The following is a 16,967-nucleotide window of genomic DNA, read 5'->3' as shown; positions in this document are numbered from 1 at the left end:
TCAAGAAATTCAAGAAATTCAAGAAATTCAAGAAATTCAAAAATTCAACAAATTGAAGAAATCAAGAAATTTACGAAATTCAAAAAATTCAAAAAATTCAAGAAATTCAAGAAATTCAAAAAAAATCAAGGAATTCAAGAAATTCAAGAAATTCAAAAACATCAAGAAATTCAAGAAATTCAAGAAATTGAAGATATTCAACAAATTCAAAAAATCAAGAATTTAAAAAAAATCAAGAAATTCAAAAAAATCAGGAAATTTACAAAAAATCAAGAAATTTAATAAAATTCAAGAAATTTTAGAAATTTTAGAAATTCAAAAAATTCAAGAAATTAAAGAATTTCAAGAAATTCTTGAAATTCTAAAAATTTAATTTTTTTTAAAGTTCAGGAAATTAAAAAAAAAAATAAAGAAAATTATAGAAATTTAAGTAATTTGAAAATGTTCTTTTTTCAAATTCTATTGTGTTCTTGAACAAAATGTGCCACAAAATGCTGAATACATTGTTACAGTTCAAGTCCATTTTTGGTAAAGTATTTGCATTTATGAATATATTGTTTTTCCTAAAGTGCTGCTTCCATTTTTGATGTGAGTTTCCAAAACTTTGACTTTCAAATAGCCTTCAGAGATCTCTTCGAATAAAAGTAGAAATTTTAACGTTATTAAATGTTTTGTGATTAGTTTGCAGTCGGTTATACAAGCTTTTTTTAATTAAAATTTAAATGTTTTGCGATGAATTTTAGTAAGAATTAATAACATCAAGTCCTGTACATCTTCATTTCCTCAGAATTTGTCGACGTCGATTCAAGCTTCGAGACTTAAAAAGTGTCGACTTCGGCTTTAAATCCAAAGCCCTGTTTCTAAGAACTAGAACCAGAATGATTTGCATGTCACTTATTAAACTTCTTGATATTGTTCAAAATCTGATGAAATTTCGACTAAATGAATCATCAGAAAGATTGGTTTAATCTCATTTCTCCCTTTTTCAAATAAATTTTTGTTAAATAAACAAAATTACCTGAATATTTTCACCAGCATTTAGGCGCCAAAAGTCATTTCTGAACTCAACGAACTCCAAACTTTTGTTTAACAAACAAAGGCCCCTCGTCGCTCGAACAAATCGATCTCACCAACACTACGATACATCGCAACTGTTTGTTTTGGTCGTTTTACATTGGAAGTGCTGCCAGCTTTGCTCTAGTTTCAATGTTTCGTCTTTTAAATTTCTTTCATGGATTTCCACACCATTCGGCAACACTTTTTCTCCAGCCAAACTGGAACCTGTCAAAACAATCACTTTTCTCATACGCAGCAGCCTCCAGCTAATTAGTGCAGAAAAAACCCTCTAATTTCTCCAAAATTGTGCAAAAATGAGTTCGTAATCCGGGTTGCATCCAGAACACGATGACACGGCACCACCGCCGCACCGTGAGTGACGTGTTCAACATCGAGGTCCAGGAGGACGACTACGCGTCATCACCTACGACGGCTCATCAGGTCGTCAACTTTGGGGGCACTTCCAACAAGTGTTCACCGTCGTCGTCGTCCAGCGACTTCCAGAACACGAGCGACAGCAACTTTCTGCTGCGCACGGATTCGGCCTACCGGCGCCAGTATCACGGTCCTAATAGGATGATGATGGCTGCGGCAGGGTTGGAGGATGGTGAAGACGGGGATCTGGACGGGGTGCACGCGTTGGAAGAGGACGAGGACGGTGACGAGTTTGACGAGGGTGGTGGCGGTGGGGGCGACGAGAACGACAAGGAAGGTGACGGCGGCAGCAGCCAGTTTGAAACCAGTGGTGGCACAGATTGTAGCAAGGCGAGTCGAGTGGCAGTCGACGTGAGTGGTTTTGTTTGTTTACTTCCTTATATAGAGAAGGGAGGAAAATTAGGTGGGTTTGTGAGAGTGAGATTTCGTTCTTTCCCCCGCAGAGCTTCCGACGATGGTCGGCCAACTTTGGCAAGAGCATCAAGAACAATAAGCGGAACATGTACAACAAGACGATCCGGTTCATGCCGTCGCGACTGCAGAAGAGTGAGTTGCCGTAGAATCCGACCGAACAAGAACACAAAGAAACTTCAAACTTCTATTGCAGCTCTCTCGATTGATGGCGACCTGTTCACGACAACGGCTTCCGACGTTGAGCAGATAACGCTAGAACTTGAGCAACGCGAGCAGCTCATGGAGGACAACCCGCTGTCGGAACAGCTGCGCATCGAAGCGATCAAGTCGATGGCACAGACGCTTTCGATCAAGCGCCAAATCCGGGCGAACCTGACCCGTACGGTAAATCGGCGATCTGTTAGCCGATCCAGGTCGGTCAGCTTCCTGCGCAAGTGTCGCTACCGGGGCAAGATGTACGCCAGCCGGTTCGCCAAGTTCGCCAAGAATGCGTTCAGCAGCATTGAGCTGTTCTACGGAAGCATGAAGCAGATCGAGGGACATTTTGGGAGCCGAATCAGCGCGTATTTTAAGTTTCTTCGCTGGTTGTTGGTGCTGAATCTGGTGCTGGTGATTTTCATGTTTTGGTTCGTCACCTTTCCCCAGATACTGTACTCGGGAATGGAACGGGAGGCGCTGTCGAACGTCACCGTGAGTGACGTTGACGGGCTGTCGAGAGACGTACTGACAGACTTCCACTATACGAATGTGTTTACGGGAACGGTAAGTTGTTTTGGTTTGGTCTAGAGATTCTCTGACTATAAATTTAACCTTCTAATCGATTTACAAGCTTCACGGCACATAGGACCAGGGTTTGTTGGCTAATCTCCACTCGTAGCATCCTAATCAGCATAACCAACCTTTCACAGGGCTACCTCAACAACTCGATCCTGTTCTACGGCTTCTACAGCAATGAATCGTTCACCCTGCTGCCGGGAACCGCCGAGTACAGCCTGCCACACGCGTACTTCCTCACCACGATCGTCATGTATGTGGCCATCTTCGTCGTCGTATCGCTCAGCATGGCTCGCTCGTACAAGATCAGCTTCATCGAGGCGAGCGGAGCGGTCCACAACGTGCTGACGCACAAGATCTTCTGCTCGTGGGACTTTGGCGTGGCGAACGAGAAGGCGGCCCAGCTGAAGCATGCCAACATTTACCAGGAACTGCGCGAGTACCTGGCGGCGATGAACCGAGCTGAACGCGCTTCCGGCAGGTGGCAGAAGCTGCGGAGTACGGCACTTCACGCGACGGCGCACCTGATCGTGCTGACCTTGATCGCTGGTGTTAGCTTTGGGCTTTGGATGCTGCTGAAGCAGTTTGGCGGAACGAAGCACTTTGACACCTGGTCGGCGCTGTACGTGTCGATCGCGACTAATGTAACCATGCTGGTGTTTCACTACATCTTCCAGTTTATTTCCAAGTGAGTACAAGAATCTGTGGAGATCTTTATCGGTCGGACGGAATAAACGATTACTTAAGCGGTTTTAGTTTAACTAATTTTATTGTTAATCCGAGAGCGATTATCGCGACGTGTGTAACGGTTCGTCGCTGCGACACTTCTTGTCCTGACAGCTCGCGCATCCGTGCGGTTGTGTTGGTGAGGCCGTCAAGGGGTGCGCCGATGCCACAGGTGCCCCCCCAGTTACACCAGGAATCGCACACGATGACCGGATGGTGTAACTAGAGTTTTTGGTGTCTGCTGGTATTCTTCGTCTGTGTTGTCTGCGACGTACGCGGGTTTCAGACGGTCGATTGAGATGCGTTGACTCTTACCCTTGACGTCAACGTCCATAAACTTGTCGTGTTTCTGCAGCACGGCGTAAGGGCCATCATACGGTCTCTGAAGAGGTTTCTTGACAGCGTCGAATCGTACGAACACGTGCGTGCAGTCCTTGAGGCGCTTGCTGACGAAAACTTTTTCCTTGGCGTGATGCTGCGTCTTCGTTGGTCGTATGTCGTCGAAAAATTTGTGCAGGTCCTTGGCAAAATCTGTACGATTCACGTCGTTCTGGGCTGCGTCGAAAAATTCTCCCGGAACTCGCAACGCTTGGCCGTACACCAGGTCGGCCGGTGAACACTGCATGTCCTCCTTGATCGCCGTCCGCAGGCCTAGCAGTATCAGTGGCAGCCTGAACCACCAGGTTGCTGGATCACCGCACTTCAGGGCTTCCTTAAGTTTCCGGTGGAAGCGCTCGACTAAGCCATTGGCTTGCGGGTGGTAAGCGGTAGTTCGGGTGTGCGAAGATCCGAGGATGGCGGCCAGCTCGCCGAACAGCTCCGACTCGAATTGGCGGCCTTGGTCCGACGAGATCGTTTCCGGGCAACCAAAGCGTGAAATCCATTGGGAGCAGAGTGCGGTGGCGACGGTCTTGGCTGTCATGTCCTCTAGGGTATCGCCTCTGGCCAGCGCGTGAAACGATCTACAACTGTGAGAAGATAGGTGCAGCCGTTAGAGGGTGGAAGCGGTCCGACCAAGTCAATGTGTATGTGACTGAAACGGCACTTCGGTAGATCGAACGAGCCCAGAGGTGCCACCGTGTGACGATGGATTTTCGAACTCTGGCACGAGACGCAGCTTTTGACGAACTTGGCGATTTCTTTCTTCATGCTCGGCCACACAAATCGGGAAGCAATCAACTTCTGTGTAGCCCGTACCCCCAGGTGCGAAATTCCGTGCAGTTGTTCCAGGATAGCACGGCGATGTGTTTTGGGTATGTACGGCCGCACTGAGTTCATCAGGGACGTGTCGCAATACAGCGCGCGGGAGCTCTTCCCAACCAACTTCTTTTCCAGTCGCAATGAAGTGGATTTCGATTTGAGCAGCATCTGTAGTTCTTCGTCGCTCTCCTGATCGGCAGCAACGACTTCGTAGTTGATTGGGGTTGGCAGGTTTATAGCATCTACTCTCGAAAGCGCGTCCGCCACCACGTTCTTGCTGCCGCTTATGTGACGAACGTCGGTCGTGAACTGCGAGATGTACTGTAAGGCACGGTCTTCGTGGGCAAGGCGACTTGGAGGGTTTGATATGAAAGCGTGTGTTAGTGGGTTGTGATCCGTGTAAATTACGAACGTTCGCCCTTCCAGCAAATGCCTAAAGTACTTGACCGCCATTTTCATCGCCAGCAACTCCCGGCCGAAGGTTGAGTAGTTCCGTTGAGCGTGGTTGAACTTCTCCGAGAAGAATCCTAGCGGCTGCCAGGACCCCTCTGAGAATTGCTGTAACACTGCTCCGGCGGCCGTGTTCGAGGCGTCCACCATCAGTCCCAACGGCTTGGAAGAGTCTGGATAGTAGAGGAGTGCTGCTTCAGCTAAGGCCGTTTTGCAATCGTCGAATGCCCGTTCCGACTGCTCGTTCCAGGCAACGGGCGTTGTGTCGTTCTTCTTGTTCCCACTGATCAGTTCCCGTAGCGCTGCTTGCATATCCGTGGCTTGCCGTACGAAACGTTTGTATCCGTTCACGAGTGCCAAGAACCTTCGCAGCTCCCGAACGGTGTTTGGGCGCTGGTAGTTGAGAACTGCTTCGACGCGACTGGGGAGCGGCCGCACGCCGTCTTTTCCAATGATGTAGCCGAGAAACTCGACCTCACGCTGGGCGAACTTACATTTCGGTAGGTTGATGACCAGCCCATTTGCTTGGAGCCGTTCAAACACAGTTCGAACGTGGCTACGGTGCTCCTCGGGGGACGACGAAGCGATACAAATGTCGTCCATAAAAATCACCACAAATTCGAGGTCTCCGAATAGTTTGTGCATGAATCTCTGGAAGGTTTGTCCAGCGTTGCACAGCCCAAATTGCATCCTCGTAAACTCAAATAAGCCAAACGGGGTGATCACGGCCGTCTTGGCGACGTCCTCTTCGTGCACCGGGATCTGATGGTAAGCTCTTTCTAAATCGATAGTAGTGAAGATGCACTTACCATGGAACGAGTTCAGGAGGTCGTGGATGTGTGGAACAGGATACTTGTCGGGGACGGTGACGTGGTTCAGGCGGCGATAGTCCCCCACGAATCGGAGTTGTCCGTTCTTTTTGGGAACGCAGTGCAACGGACTCGCCCAGCAGCTGCTCGATCGACGGCAAATCCCAAGCTCCATCATCAGTTGAAACTCCCGCTTCGCCGCTTCGAGCTTGTCCGGAGCTAACCTTCTTGCCTTGCTTGCGACTGGCGGGCCTTTGGTCACGATGTGGTGTTGGACATCATGCCGGATGTCCGCTCGCAGTGTCGATGGTCGGGTGATCGCCTGAAACTCGGCAAGAAGCTCTTTGAACGTGTGGTCCGAGTTGATTGTTGTCACTCCGCACAAAGGCGAGCACTCAATGCCCCCCAAAGCCTTGAGGTTCGTTGTCGAATCGATGAGGCGCCGATTTTTAAGATCAACGACCAGCCCGAAGAACGAGAGGAAGTCCGCTCCGATGATTGCCACACCAACGTCGGCAACTAGAAAGTTCCACGAAAAATTCCGACGCAAGCCCAAATTGGTATGCAAAAATTTCGTGGCAAACGTTCGAATGTTGGTGTTGTTTGCAGCGTGGAGCAGAAACGGGATCGGTTGCTGGGTCTTTTCCTTGGCGGTGGCGGGAATGATCGATACGTCCGAGCCTGTGTCGATCAAGAAGCGTATTTGGTTCGTTCGGTCCAGTATTGTGAGTCGGCGGCTTCCCTGTGCTGCGCCCACCTCTCCCGCAAGAGACGGGCGGCCACTTAGTTTTTTGGACCGGAAAACTTGCACGGTTCGCGGCATTGCCGGGCTCGGTCGCCGTACTTAAAGTGGTACCAGCACAGGTCGCGGGTTCGTTCCTCGCTGGTGGAACGGGCGCGCGAGGTCGATCGGCTCCGGCTGCTGCTGGACGTCTTGAGCTTCCGGATCTCGGCTGTTAGGTACGCCAGCTGCTCGCTGATGTTGTCGCTGTTGGGAGCAGCAGCCTGCGTGGCCGCAACGTGGGAGTGGCTGGAGTCAACCATTTTGTCCCCCATCTCGGCTAACTTGGCGAGTGTACCGTCGTGGATAGACAGGATCGGTCGAATGTTCGGCGGCAGCCGGTTCAGGAACAGCATCTTCATGAGGTTTTCGTCCACCTTGAGCCCCGATGCCAGGTCTTGCATCTTGGCAAGCAGGTGCGTTGGTTTCATGTCGCCCAAATCGCACGCGTTCAACAGCTTTTCCAGCTTCTCTTGCGCGGACATTTCGAAGCGGCTCAAGAGTCTGGCCTTGATGGCGTCGTATTTGCCGTTTTCCGGAGGGTCCGCCACGATGTCCGAGACATGGCGCAAGACGGTTTGATCCACTTTGGCAATAATGTGGTTGTACTTGGTGCCGTCCGTGGTCACCCTAGCCAGAGCGAACTGGGCCTCGGCTTGAGCAAACCACATTGCTGGATCGCTTCGCCAAAATTCCGGTAGCTTGACCGAAACGGATGCCACTGCCGCGTGGTTCTCTTCCGCGTCGAAAAAAGCATCTGCATCCGGGTTGGTGGCCATCTTGTTCGTTTCCAGAGCGTACAAACAATATGGCGCCGGGAAGCGGTTTTGGTGTCGAACAAATGTTTGGAAAAACACCAAAAATACGCGATTCTCCACGAAATTCGCGCTCGGGGTCACCACTGTGGAGATCTTTATCGGTCGGACGGAATAAACGATTACTTAAGCGGTTTTAGTTTAACTAATTTTATTGTTAATCCGAGAGCGATTATCGCGACGTGTGTAACGGTTCGTCGCTGCGACACTTCTTGTCCTGACAGCTCGCGCATCCGTGCGGTTGTGTTGGTGAGGCCGTCAAGGGGTGCGCCGATGCCACAAATCTTAATCCGCTTCCCCTAGTCCAAACATCTCCCCTTCCAGAATCGAAGACTACCACCGCTCCTCAACGGCGCTCAACATCAACCTCCTGCGCAACTTCCTGCTGCAGCTGTGCATCGTCGGCGTCCTGATGTTCTACTGGCTCACCCGACCCTACGAGGGCTGCTGGGAGACCGCCATCGGGCAGGAAATCTACCGCCTCATCGTAATAGACTTCGTCGTCTCCGTTCTGTTCCTGACCTTCCTACAGGGCACGCGCTACGCCGCCAACCGCTTCTACAGCCGCTCAATCTCGCTGCCCGAGTTCTGCCTCACCAGCAACAGTCTCGGACTGGTCTACAACCAGACGCTGCTCTGGTTCGGGCTGCTCTTCTCGCCGATGCTGTGCGTGATCGTGGCCGTCAAGCTGTTCCTCATGTTTTACGTCAAGAAGCTCAGCCTGATATACTTCTGCAAACCGCCGAGCAAGCTGTGGCGCTCCAGCCAGACTCAAACCCTCTTCTTGGTTCTGGTGTTCGTCTCGATCTTCGGCGTCATCATAACCCACGCGTACATCATGACCAAGGTTCCCGTCAGTGACGTTTGCGGACCGTTCCGAGGCAACCAGTACATGTACAAGCTCTTCATGGAGGGCATCCTCAAGCTAAGGCAAGAGCACATCTTCTGGAAAATCTTCGTCTACGTCACCAAACCGGCCATCATCGGCGGCGTCCTGCTGACCATGGGCGTCATCACGTACTACCTGCGCGCCAAATCTAAAGCTCAAATCGCCAAAGTCAAGCTTCTTAAAGAACTCCTGTGCATGGAAGCAAAAGATAAAGAGTTCCTGTTGGCAAACATTAGCAAGATAACACGTGGAAAGGAGTGGAACTTTGACAAGGATTTGCTGAACGGGAGGAAGAACAGTGCCGACAAGTACTACAGCGATCCGAGTGCCACCTGGCGGTACGCGGACAGTCCCCGCAAGATTAGCGGGAACTCGGTGCTGCACGCGGGTGATGAGGAGGGTCCGACCAGTTCCGGCTATCAGCGTAAGTCGAGGGGGTCGTTTTCTGCGGATTGAGGATTTGAAGTTCTGATTTTTTCTTCAGGCATCGACGAGTTCACCGAGGAACGAGTGCGGATGAGGCGGTTTTAAGCAGCGATCGCGGAATGTTTGCTTCCTAAAGTTATGTATCTCCTTAATGAAATTAAGACACGATAGAGTTCTGAGGCAACTCAGTATTATGCGATATTTATATTTATTTTACACGTTATCCAATACATTTGAAAGTGTTTCGCACTTAAAAGCGACGTTTGTGTTGAGAATAGAGAAATTCCCTTATTCATAATGACATATAAACTGAATCATTCAAAGTGCACAGTACATGTCTGCCGAAGCTAGGATGCTGACGGAGCCTTTCAACCAAAACCGCGTTTGTTTGAATACTTCTTTCCTTTTGGATGATCTTCCCAAATCAACGAAAATGATCATAATCTTAACTGATTTCATTTAGTAGGAAACAAAAATGTTGCAAGTGTATCTTGAACAATTTTTTACATTTGTTGGTGGGCTTGTGTGAAATATATTTTTCTGACCATATTTATCCTACAAGTGCCTTCTGTCCTTCTTTATGAAGTCCGCATTAGAAGAAACCAAGACACTGAAACGTTAACTAATCTAACCTCAGTTGGATGTTGTCTTTTTTGTTTGTTTTGTTTGTTCGAAAATCAATATTAAGATTTTTTGGCAGTGCTGCCAGATTGTAATTATTTTTGTTAGAGCCATTCAATTTTTTGACCTCAGACAATATTTATTTCTACCACTGTTCCTCTTCAACCCCCTTTTTGTTTACCTATCTGTCAAAACAAAAACACGCCAAATTGTCTTCTCAGCACGCCATCAAAACATTCAGTCTCGTTCGCGCTGCCTGCCACACCACAACAAAAACACCAGACCAACCTCATCGCATGAACCCCCCGCGGCGGATTCGTTCCGGAGGCCCCGACCGGCCTCAACGATGACAAAACGCCACCGCCTGTACCTGCTGTTGACATTGGTCGCCCTGCTAGTCCTGCTGATATTCAGCACCAACTTTTACTTCATCCGGTGGCTCGCCGTGGACCAGGAACATCCCGTTCCGGCGCAGGTTCACTCGAGAAGTTTGGTTCCAGCGGTGAATGAGAGTGATGCATTGATGAAGGTGGTGGGACGGACCGCGTCGATTCAGCTGCTGGTCGAAACGCGGGTTGTTAAGTTGAAGACGGTGTTCAAGAACCGGAATCCAAGGTACGATCCGGTGAAGCGCGGGTTGGTGAGGTCGTTTGGAGCCAAAGGGTACAACATATCGACGGTGTGGAAGATTGCCAGCGGGGTGAGTTGGTTCAGGTTCGGTTTGGGGCTCAAGAATGATCGACGGTTTTGTTTTAGTGGCCCAGTGGGAATGAGATCTTCCCTCAGAAGGATGAGAAGATTGGGAAGGTGATACGGGCTCTCCAGGAGGCCCAGATTCTGCGGGCCAGGAATACTCCTCGGGGAACGCAGCTGAAACTAGTCTTTGATTTGGCCGGGAAGCAGTCCGTTCTGTTCAAGCCGAGCTGGTACGGTAGAGATGCTAGGCTTGAGGGCCCGGTCTACTCCGGCAAAGATCGACACAACTCCGAGGTCGTGGCGTTTCATCTGGGAGCGATTCTGAACCTGCGGTGGACTCCGATTGTCGTGGGTAGGAAAGTCTCTCTCACGGAGATCTACGCAATAGCTGACGACGAGCTGCGAGCGACGATGATCAGTAAAATCACGCTGAAATTCTACATTTTATTACCTTTTTACGATCAAACCTTATTTTTAGAAAACGATACGCGACAATGTGTCTACGGAAAGTGTCATTACTGCCGGCAGAGCGAAACCGTTTGTGACAGCTCGGAAGGGGGAACCTTGGAGGGGGCTTTGCTGCTGATCATTCCGGGAAAGTTCGCCAAGTATCGATCACCCTGGCAGCGAACCTACCAAAACGGGGTAAGTGCTGAATGGGAGCGGAACGATGGGTACTGCGCGAAGGTCAAGGAACAACTTCCGCTGGAGCGATTGCTGGACCTGATCGACGCAGCGGTGTTCGATTTCCTGATCCAAAATGGCGACCGGCATCACTACGAGACCAGGGAGGATCGGGTCTTGCTGATGGACAACGGGAAGGGCTTCGGGAACGCGTTCAAAGATCACTTTGACATCCTAGCCCCACTTTACCAGTGTTGCATGTGAGTCCAACCGCCAAACGTCAAAAATCTCAATTCTGACAGCTGTCAAACCATTTCAGGATCCGCCGGACCACGTGGGAGCGCCTTCTGATGTTCTCCGGCGGTGCCCTAACCGAAACTCTGCGCGAGTTGAATCAAATAGATCTGTTGAACCCCCTGTTAACCAAAGAGCACTACATCGGCCTGGAACGCCGACTTCTGTTGATCTACGCCACGGTAGAGCTGTGCCGCGAAAAGTATGGCAGCAAAATTTTAAAATAAAACATTTTAAAACCAACCAAAACCCCATCTTTATTAACTCTGACAAATCTCCTGCTTGTACATCAGCTTGAACCCCCGTCCCACGAGCTCCTCGTTGGACCGGAACGGCACCACGATCGGCCCGCCGCTGTCGTCCACGACCGGCGCGTTCTGACCGTAGTCCTCGCTGGTGGCACCGTCGTTGAGCCGTTCGCCGCACAGCCGCAGATAGTTGAGCGCCACAAAGTCGTCCGGACAGTTGTATATCTCAACGCCAGCTGTATTTGGGCGCGTCAAGCTGGCGCCATCTTCGTCAAAGTTGACCAACTGAAACGCGTTCTCCTCGCCGTACTCGTTCACGTTCGAAAAGGTCGTCGAGCAAAAGTTGGGCGTTCGTCGGATGCAGATGGCGTAGTTGAGGTTGTTCTGAAATGAAAGTAATCGAAATTGCGATCCGATTGGCAACACTTGACCAATGGTGAAAGCACGCAGCCAAAGTGTCAAACACAGTGCGGAAAAACATCGCAGGTCTGAATTTTGACAGGTTGCTGTATTTTGTTTTGTTTTGTTTACGTATTGCAGCCTTCAGACGACTGCAAAGTGTTTATCACCGTGTTATCAGTGTTGGGAATGAAAAAATAGTTTTTCGTAAAATTTTGATTAAAATGAAGATTCTTTGAGATGTTTTGTGGTGCAATGAAATTTAGTGTTTGCTGATAGTTTGACTGAAAAGTGCTGTCAAGGTAGGAACAAACAATAACTTGATTGAACTTGATACAGTTGCAGCAGTAATTTATGTTTAGTTATTGATTAAAGGTTTACAATGTTCTTTAAATATATTTTACTTAAAACTTGTAAACAGAAACTGACGTCAGCAGAATAAACTCTTTGTTTACAAATTCATTACGTTTCTTTTGATTTGCCTTGGATTACCTTTTTATGTTTATTTATGTTTTTAACAAAAACAATTGACAGTAGCCTTTAAGTAAAAATGTAATAAAAAATTTGCTTTTATCAGCTTCCATCAGGTCTTATTGAGAACAGGTCAAAACTGACATCAGTACAGAATCGACATCAGGCGGTAAACTGACGTCAGGTCAAAACTCAAATCAAACCAAAACTGATATCAGGTTAAAACGTATATCAGGTCGAAACCTACATCAGGTCAAAGCTGACATTAGGTCAAAGAAGTCATCAGGACAAAACTGACATTTGGTTAAAACTGACATCAAGTCAAATCTGACATCAGGTCAAATCCATCATCAGGTCAAAACTGACATCAAGTCAAAACTGACATCAGGTTGAACCATCATCAGGTCAAAACTGACATCAAGTCAAAACTGACATCAGGTTGAAATTGACATCAAGTAAAATCTAACATCAGGCTAGAACTGACATCAGGTCAAAGCTGACTTCAGGTCAAAGATGTCATCAGGTCAAAACTGACATCTTGTTAAAACTGACATCAGGTCAAATTGACTGACGTCAGGTTCAAACTGCAATGAAGTCAAAACTGACATCAGGTCAAAACTGACATCAAGTCAAATCTGACATCAGGTTAGAACTGACATCAGATTAGAACTGACATCAGGTTAGAACTGACATCAGGTAAGAACTGACATCAGGTCAAAACTGACATCAGGTTGACATCTAATTAAAATTGACATCTAGTCAAAATTAAAATCAAGTCAAAACTGACATCAGGTTCCATCTAACATTAGGTCAAACTAATCTTTCAGAACTTACCAAGTATCCTGGCTCCCTGCGCGTAACAAGCACCGAATGGTCATCGTAGTTGAAGGATTTGATGTAACCATTTACCCCAGTGAAGTACTGTAAACACCCTTCGGGTGCTTGAAGCTCTGAAAGCTTAAATTTAAATGTTTTCATTTATAAAGATCGCAAAATTGCGATTCCAACTCACTTGAATAATTCTAATATTGAACGCCTTCGGCTCATCCGAGTTTGAAACCGCTGTCAAGTACAAAAAGTGAGAATACTCTCGATCCACCTGTAGGTACACTGAACAAAAACGTAGCATTAATTTCACGTAGATTTCACACGGGAAATCATGCCCAACTCACAGTGCTGCCCACTGTTGATCCCGCACAGGATCGGATACGTTCGGTGAGTGTTCTGCACCGTCACGATCAGCTGATCCTCCAGACAGTTGCCCTCCCGCGGGGGTCCCATCTCGAAGAAGATGAGCTCCAGCAGCACCTGGCGCGTGTTCCAGCGCAGCGCCACCGTCAGGCTGCACGTCAGTTTGGTCCGGACCGCCGTCGGATAGCCCGGACTCTGGAAGTAGCTGATGTTCTGGGCCGTCTGGTCGTTGCATCCTAATTGGACTTGAAAAAGAGGTTTTCAAGGGAAACTAGTTCGAATAATAGCAAGCACAACTCACAGACACAGCAAACTCCGAACCCTCCGGCACACACATCCATCGGAACTCCACCCAGCTGGCTGCACTGCACCTCGTGATAGCAGATCCCTTGCAACGGACTGCCCAAATTACCCTGCCGTGCTACGCACGGAGCATTCTCAAAGTTGACTACGTTGAACAGGCTAAACAGTGTCAGCGGAGACTTGAGCTTCTCGATCACCCTGGACTCGGTCGAGTTCGGCACAAAACTGTTCAACAGCAGCTTCTTCAGTCGATCACCCAGCAAGTCCAGCGTCTGCTCGACCCTCGTCGGAGGTCGCATCACGTTCTGGACGGGTGAACTCGCGAAGGTCGTTACGTTGTCCTTGACGGCGAACCAGGTTCTGTTGCCACCGGTAGAAACGACCACCAACGGAATGGACGAATCCGCTTTGATGTCGCTTTCGTCGATGCTGTTGGCGCCGTAACTTGCTGATGCAACGGGAGGTTGTGACCGCGGTGGCTGTGACTGTCTAGCGGCCAGTTTTGGGTCGTACCGCAAGCCGTACTCCACCTTGTAGTCGATGTACTGCAGCTGACTGCGACCGATAATGTCTCGCAGGCGGAGACGTTCCGACGGCATGTTTTGGAGACCGCCATTGTTGGTTCTGATTAGTTCTAGAATTTATGGAAATTTTCCCAAATAAACTTTTTTTAAATACCTAATCAATCTTATGAGACACCGACACCGACACACACCGATCTTGTTGGTCGATTGTGTTTCTCTCTCATATTAACTTTCGATCTCCCATTAAACATTGCAACAATTTCTCCACTCTGATAACCATTGAACAACCGCTGTGGCTTGACCACGCTTGTTCACACGTGAGTACGCTTCGCAACATTTTTTCATCTAATTCTCAATCAAAAACAACAAGCCAACAACCCTTCCCCAACCCTGTCTTAATACCTGCCACATCCACCCCGGAACGGTTCACCAACAGTTCCACCTGATTGCCGATCAACTCCCGCGCCAACAACTCCTCTCGATCACCTTCGCCGTCATCTTCCTGATCCGCTCCACCGATTTCATTCTCCTGCAAGAACCGTCCATCTTTGGCCAAACCCACCGCCAGGACGGCCAAGCCCAGCCCAACCAACGGAAGCCACTTCCCCATCACACCTTGACGCGTTCCGAACCGACGCCAAACTGATTGCGACACCTGTCCTCAACGCTCATTTTTTCCTGTCATCAAAAAGAGATGAGCTGTTCCGGTGCAATGTTTCGGCAGGGAGAGGTACAGTGGGACCCGGGTGGTCTGACAGTGACATTCGACAGATTAATCGTCACCACACTGTTCGAATTTGTCAAACAAGCAGGGTTATACTGTTTCTAGAGGCAGTGATTTCCGGATGATAGTGTTTGCACCAAAAGAAGCCAGAAGAGGGGCTCTGATGGCCAATTACAAGCTGAAGCAGGCCGTGACTTATGGTTGGTGTTGCAGAGCAGATCAGCATTCGGTTGCTAGCATCGCGATGGAAGTAGCTCTCACCTTCAGATCGTCATCGTGGTGATCTATTAGCGCAAGCGTTCGTACACAGCAAATTTTGGATTGCCATTTCAGTAAAATTAACTCAGGGTGGCCACCTCGGGAAAAAACCGGGAAAACCGGGAAAAACCCGGGATTTTTATCCACCGGGAGAAAACCGGGAAAAACTCGGGAATTCGACTGACAAACCGGGAAAATATTTTAAGTTTATTTAAATTTTGACAAAAGCCCCTCTTTAATGTATTCATAATGTTCTTTTCTCAAATAGAATATTATTCCTGTTATTCTAAATGAAGAAATCGCGAAAACTAGCATTTTTTTTCCTCTACAGCAGCGGTTCTCGACCACATGTACCCCTGTGGGTACCACGAGCGGTCTCAGGGGGGCCAGAAAAAAAAATAAATAGATTTGAAGCAAAAGCTAACAACCATATTTAAGGTGCAGTGAATTACGGGCGAATTATTTTTGACCAATCAGAAAATGTTTAAAAAAATATTTGAATGATAAACCTATAATTTGCATTCGTTAAGAAATTTTAAGAATTTAAAATAAAGTGCACCATTTTAGAGTTTTTTCTTTTTGTTTTTTCTACGAATATTTGTTTTAAATTTGTAAATTGTGCCATTTAATTTAAAACATTCAAAATATTTGTAAAAATAATCATATGTTTCATAATTTGGATATTGTTGATTTGACCTTTGTTTGCTAAAATATTAGTTGTGCATAAAATTTAAATCAGGATTTTTTTTTTAATTTAATGATCAAGATTTGTCCTTCAAAGAAAGCAGTAAAGAATTTTCTCAACCATTCGATTTTTTAAAGCTAAAATAGAATGATTTTTTAATGAAAATAGCTACAACTTCTAAAAAATACTATTAAATAGCATGTTTAAATCTGAAATCAAAACTATTTTTGAAAATTTTTCAAATGTATATTTTGGGCAGTTTAAAAAATATCTGTTCCAAAAACAATTCGTCGGTCATCATAAATTTATACAAAATTATTATTATTAAATATGGAAGAAAAAAAATAGAAAAAATAAAAAAAAAGTCAATGAATATTTAATTAACAGAAAGAATATCTCCAAAATGCTTGGCATTTTCAGCAGATAGTTTAAGAAATACAGAAAAACATTTTATTTTGAAGCTTTACTAAGAAAACTGATTTGAAGAAATGTACATGGACGTTGAGTAAAAAAACAAAAAAATAAAATATTACAAAAAAATTAAAGAACAAGCCATAGTCTCAACATTTGAATGCAAAAAGTGTTTAAAAATGCATTTTACACTAGTTCAGTTGTTTTGCAATTATTAGCCTTCAAAAAATGTACGGAAAAAACTTTTTGCGATATTAAAGACCGAAAATTAAAAAAAAAAATCAAAATATTATTAAATCAACCCAAACATGCTTAAAAATGATTCCAAACGCAGGGGAAAAACGAAACTATTGGCACTACGCCCCCCGGGGCTTGGCCTTCCTCTAACGTGGGATTTCTGCTCCAGCGCCTCTGACGAGACAGGAGAAACCGGGACCGACGTTTTACTTCACCATCCGATAGAAGCTCAGTGGATAAGGCGGGAATCGAACCCGCGTCTCATAGCATCATCGGGATCGGCAGCCGAAGCCGCTACCCCTGCGCCACGAGACCCACCAAACGCAGGGGAATGTATTTTAAATAGATTTCAGCTGATTGCACTCAATTTTCGATTGAAATTTAGATGTTCTATGAAAAAAAAATTTTTTTTTTGCCCTCTGATTTTTCGGGGCAACTTTGAAGGAAGGGACAAAAACTTTAAATAAAATTTGTACCAGCCTTATGTGTTGTTGAAAAAATCGCAG

The 16,967-nt window shown here is 47.0% G+C and overlaps 4 protein-coding genes across 5 annotated transcripts in view; 3 read left to right on the top strand and 1 right to left on the bottom strand.

The window, feature by feature from the left end:
* Nucleotides 1–1,247: 1,247 nt before the first annotated feature.
* Nucleotides 1,248–9,032, top strand: LOC6048472 (transmembrane channel-like protein 5). 2 transcript variants are annotated; one of them, XM_038251636.1, is made up of 6 exons: nucleotides 1,248–1,842; nucleotides 1,935–2,037; nucleotides 2,099–2,667; nucleotides 2,814–3,367; nucleotides 7,764–8,773; nucleotides 8,834–9,032. In XM_038251636.1, exons 1-6 carry the CDS (start codon nucleotides 1,405–1,407, stop codon nucleotides 8,878–8,880), a joined length of 2,721 nt encoding a protein of 906 aa, XP_038107564.1. In that variant the 5' UTR covers nucleotides 1,248–1,404; the 3' UTR covers nucleotides 8,881–9,032. The 2 variants fall into 2 exon arrangements, with proteins under 2 accessions (XP_038107564.1, XP_001865386.2); XM_001865351.2 differs by having other exon boundaries at nucleotides 1,249–1,842; nucleotides 7,785–8,773.
* Nucleotides 9,033–9,600: 568 nt separating this feature from the next.
* On the top strand, nucleotides 9,601–11,259 carry LOC6048476 (glycosaminoglycan xylosylkinase homolog). Its single transcript, XM_001865352.2, has 4 exons — nucleotides 9,601–10,096; nucleotides 10,153–10,510; nucleotides 10,571–10,976; nucleotides 11,036–11,259. Exons 1-4 carry the CDS (start codon nucleotides 9,743–9,745, stop codon nucleotides 11,235–11,237), a joined length of 1,320 nt encoding a protein of 439 aa, XP_001865387.2. The 5' UTR covers nucleotides 9,601–9,742; the 3' UTR covers nucleotides 11,238–11,259.
* On the bottom strand, nucleotides 11,242–14,840 carry LOC6048477. The gene is made up of 6 exons (XM_001865353.2): nucleotides 14,549–14,840; nucleotides 13,621–14,256; nucleotides 13,301–13,564; nucleotides 13,141–13,238; nucleotides 12,963–13,085; nucleotides 11,242–11,642 (listed from the first exon to the last, which is right to left on the bottom strand). Exons 1-6 carry the CDS (start codon nucleotides 14,754–14,756, stop codon nucleotides 11,271–11,273), a joined length of 1,701 nt encoding a protein of 566 aa, XP_001865388.2. The 5' UTR covers nucleotides 14,757–14,840; the 3' UTR covers nucleotides 11,242–11,270.
* Nucleotides 11,783–16,967, top strand: part of LOC6048478 (BLOC-1-related complex subunit 5) — a 46,794-nt gene continuing 41,609 nt past the window's right edge. Inside the window, exon 1 of the mRNA XM_038255156.1 lies at nucleotides 11,783–11,959. The gene's annotated coding sequence lies outside the window, so the exon portion shown is untranslated. The remainder of the gene's footprint in view (nucleotides 11,960–16,967) is intronic.

Source organism: Culex quinquefasciatus, chromosome 1 (genome assembly GCF_015732765.1).
Source record: "Culex quinquefasciatus strain JHB chromosome 1, VPISU_Cqui_1.0_pri_paternal, whole genome shotgun sequence".
Lineage (NCBI taxonomy): Eukaryota > Metazoa > Arthropoda > Insecta > Diptera > Culicidae > Culex > Culex quinquefasciatus.
This window is presented reverse-complemented; position numbering and strand designations above follow the sequence as displayed.

Bases quoted from the DNA above. Each gene is read 5' to 3' on its own strand.
- LOC6048472 (XM_038251636.1), top strand. From the start codon at position 1,405: ATGACACGGCACCACCGCCGCACCGTGAGTGACGTGTTCAACATCGAG. The intron at 2,668-2,813 runs GTAAGTTGTTTT...AACCTTTCACAG, and splicing joins CGAATGTGTTTACGGGAACG to GGCTACCTCAACAACTCGAT. The intron at 3,368-7,763 runs GTGAGTACAAGA...CGCTTCCCCTAG, and splicing joins ATCTTCCAGTTTATTTCCAA to TCCAAACATCTCCCCTTCCA.
- LOC6048477 (XM_001865353.2), bottom strand. From the start codon at position 14,756: ATGGGGAAGTGGCTTCCGTTGGTTGGGCTGGGCTTGGCCGTCCTGGCG. The intron at 14,257-14,548 runs GTATTAAGACAG...CATAAATTCTAG, and splicing joins TTCCGGGGTGGATGTGGCAG to AACTAATCAGAACCAACAAT. The intron at 13,086-13,140 runs GTGAGTTGGAAT...TTTAAATTTAAG, and splicing joins TCAATATTAGAATTATTCAA to CTTTCAGAGCTTCAAGCACC.
- LOC6048476 (XM_001865352.2), top strand. From the start codon at position 9,743: ATGACAAAACGCCACCGCCTGTACCTGCTGTTGACATTGGTCGCCCTG. The intron at 10,511-10,570 runs GTAAAATCACGC...CCTTATTTTTAG, and splicing joins GCTGCGAGCGACGATGATCA to AAAACGATACGCGACAATGT. The intron at 10,977-11,035 runs GTGAGTCCAACC...AAACCATTTCAG, and splicing joins CCACTTTACCAGTGTTGCAT to GATCCGCCGGACCACGTGGG.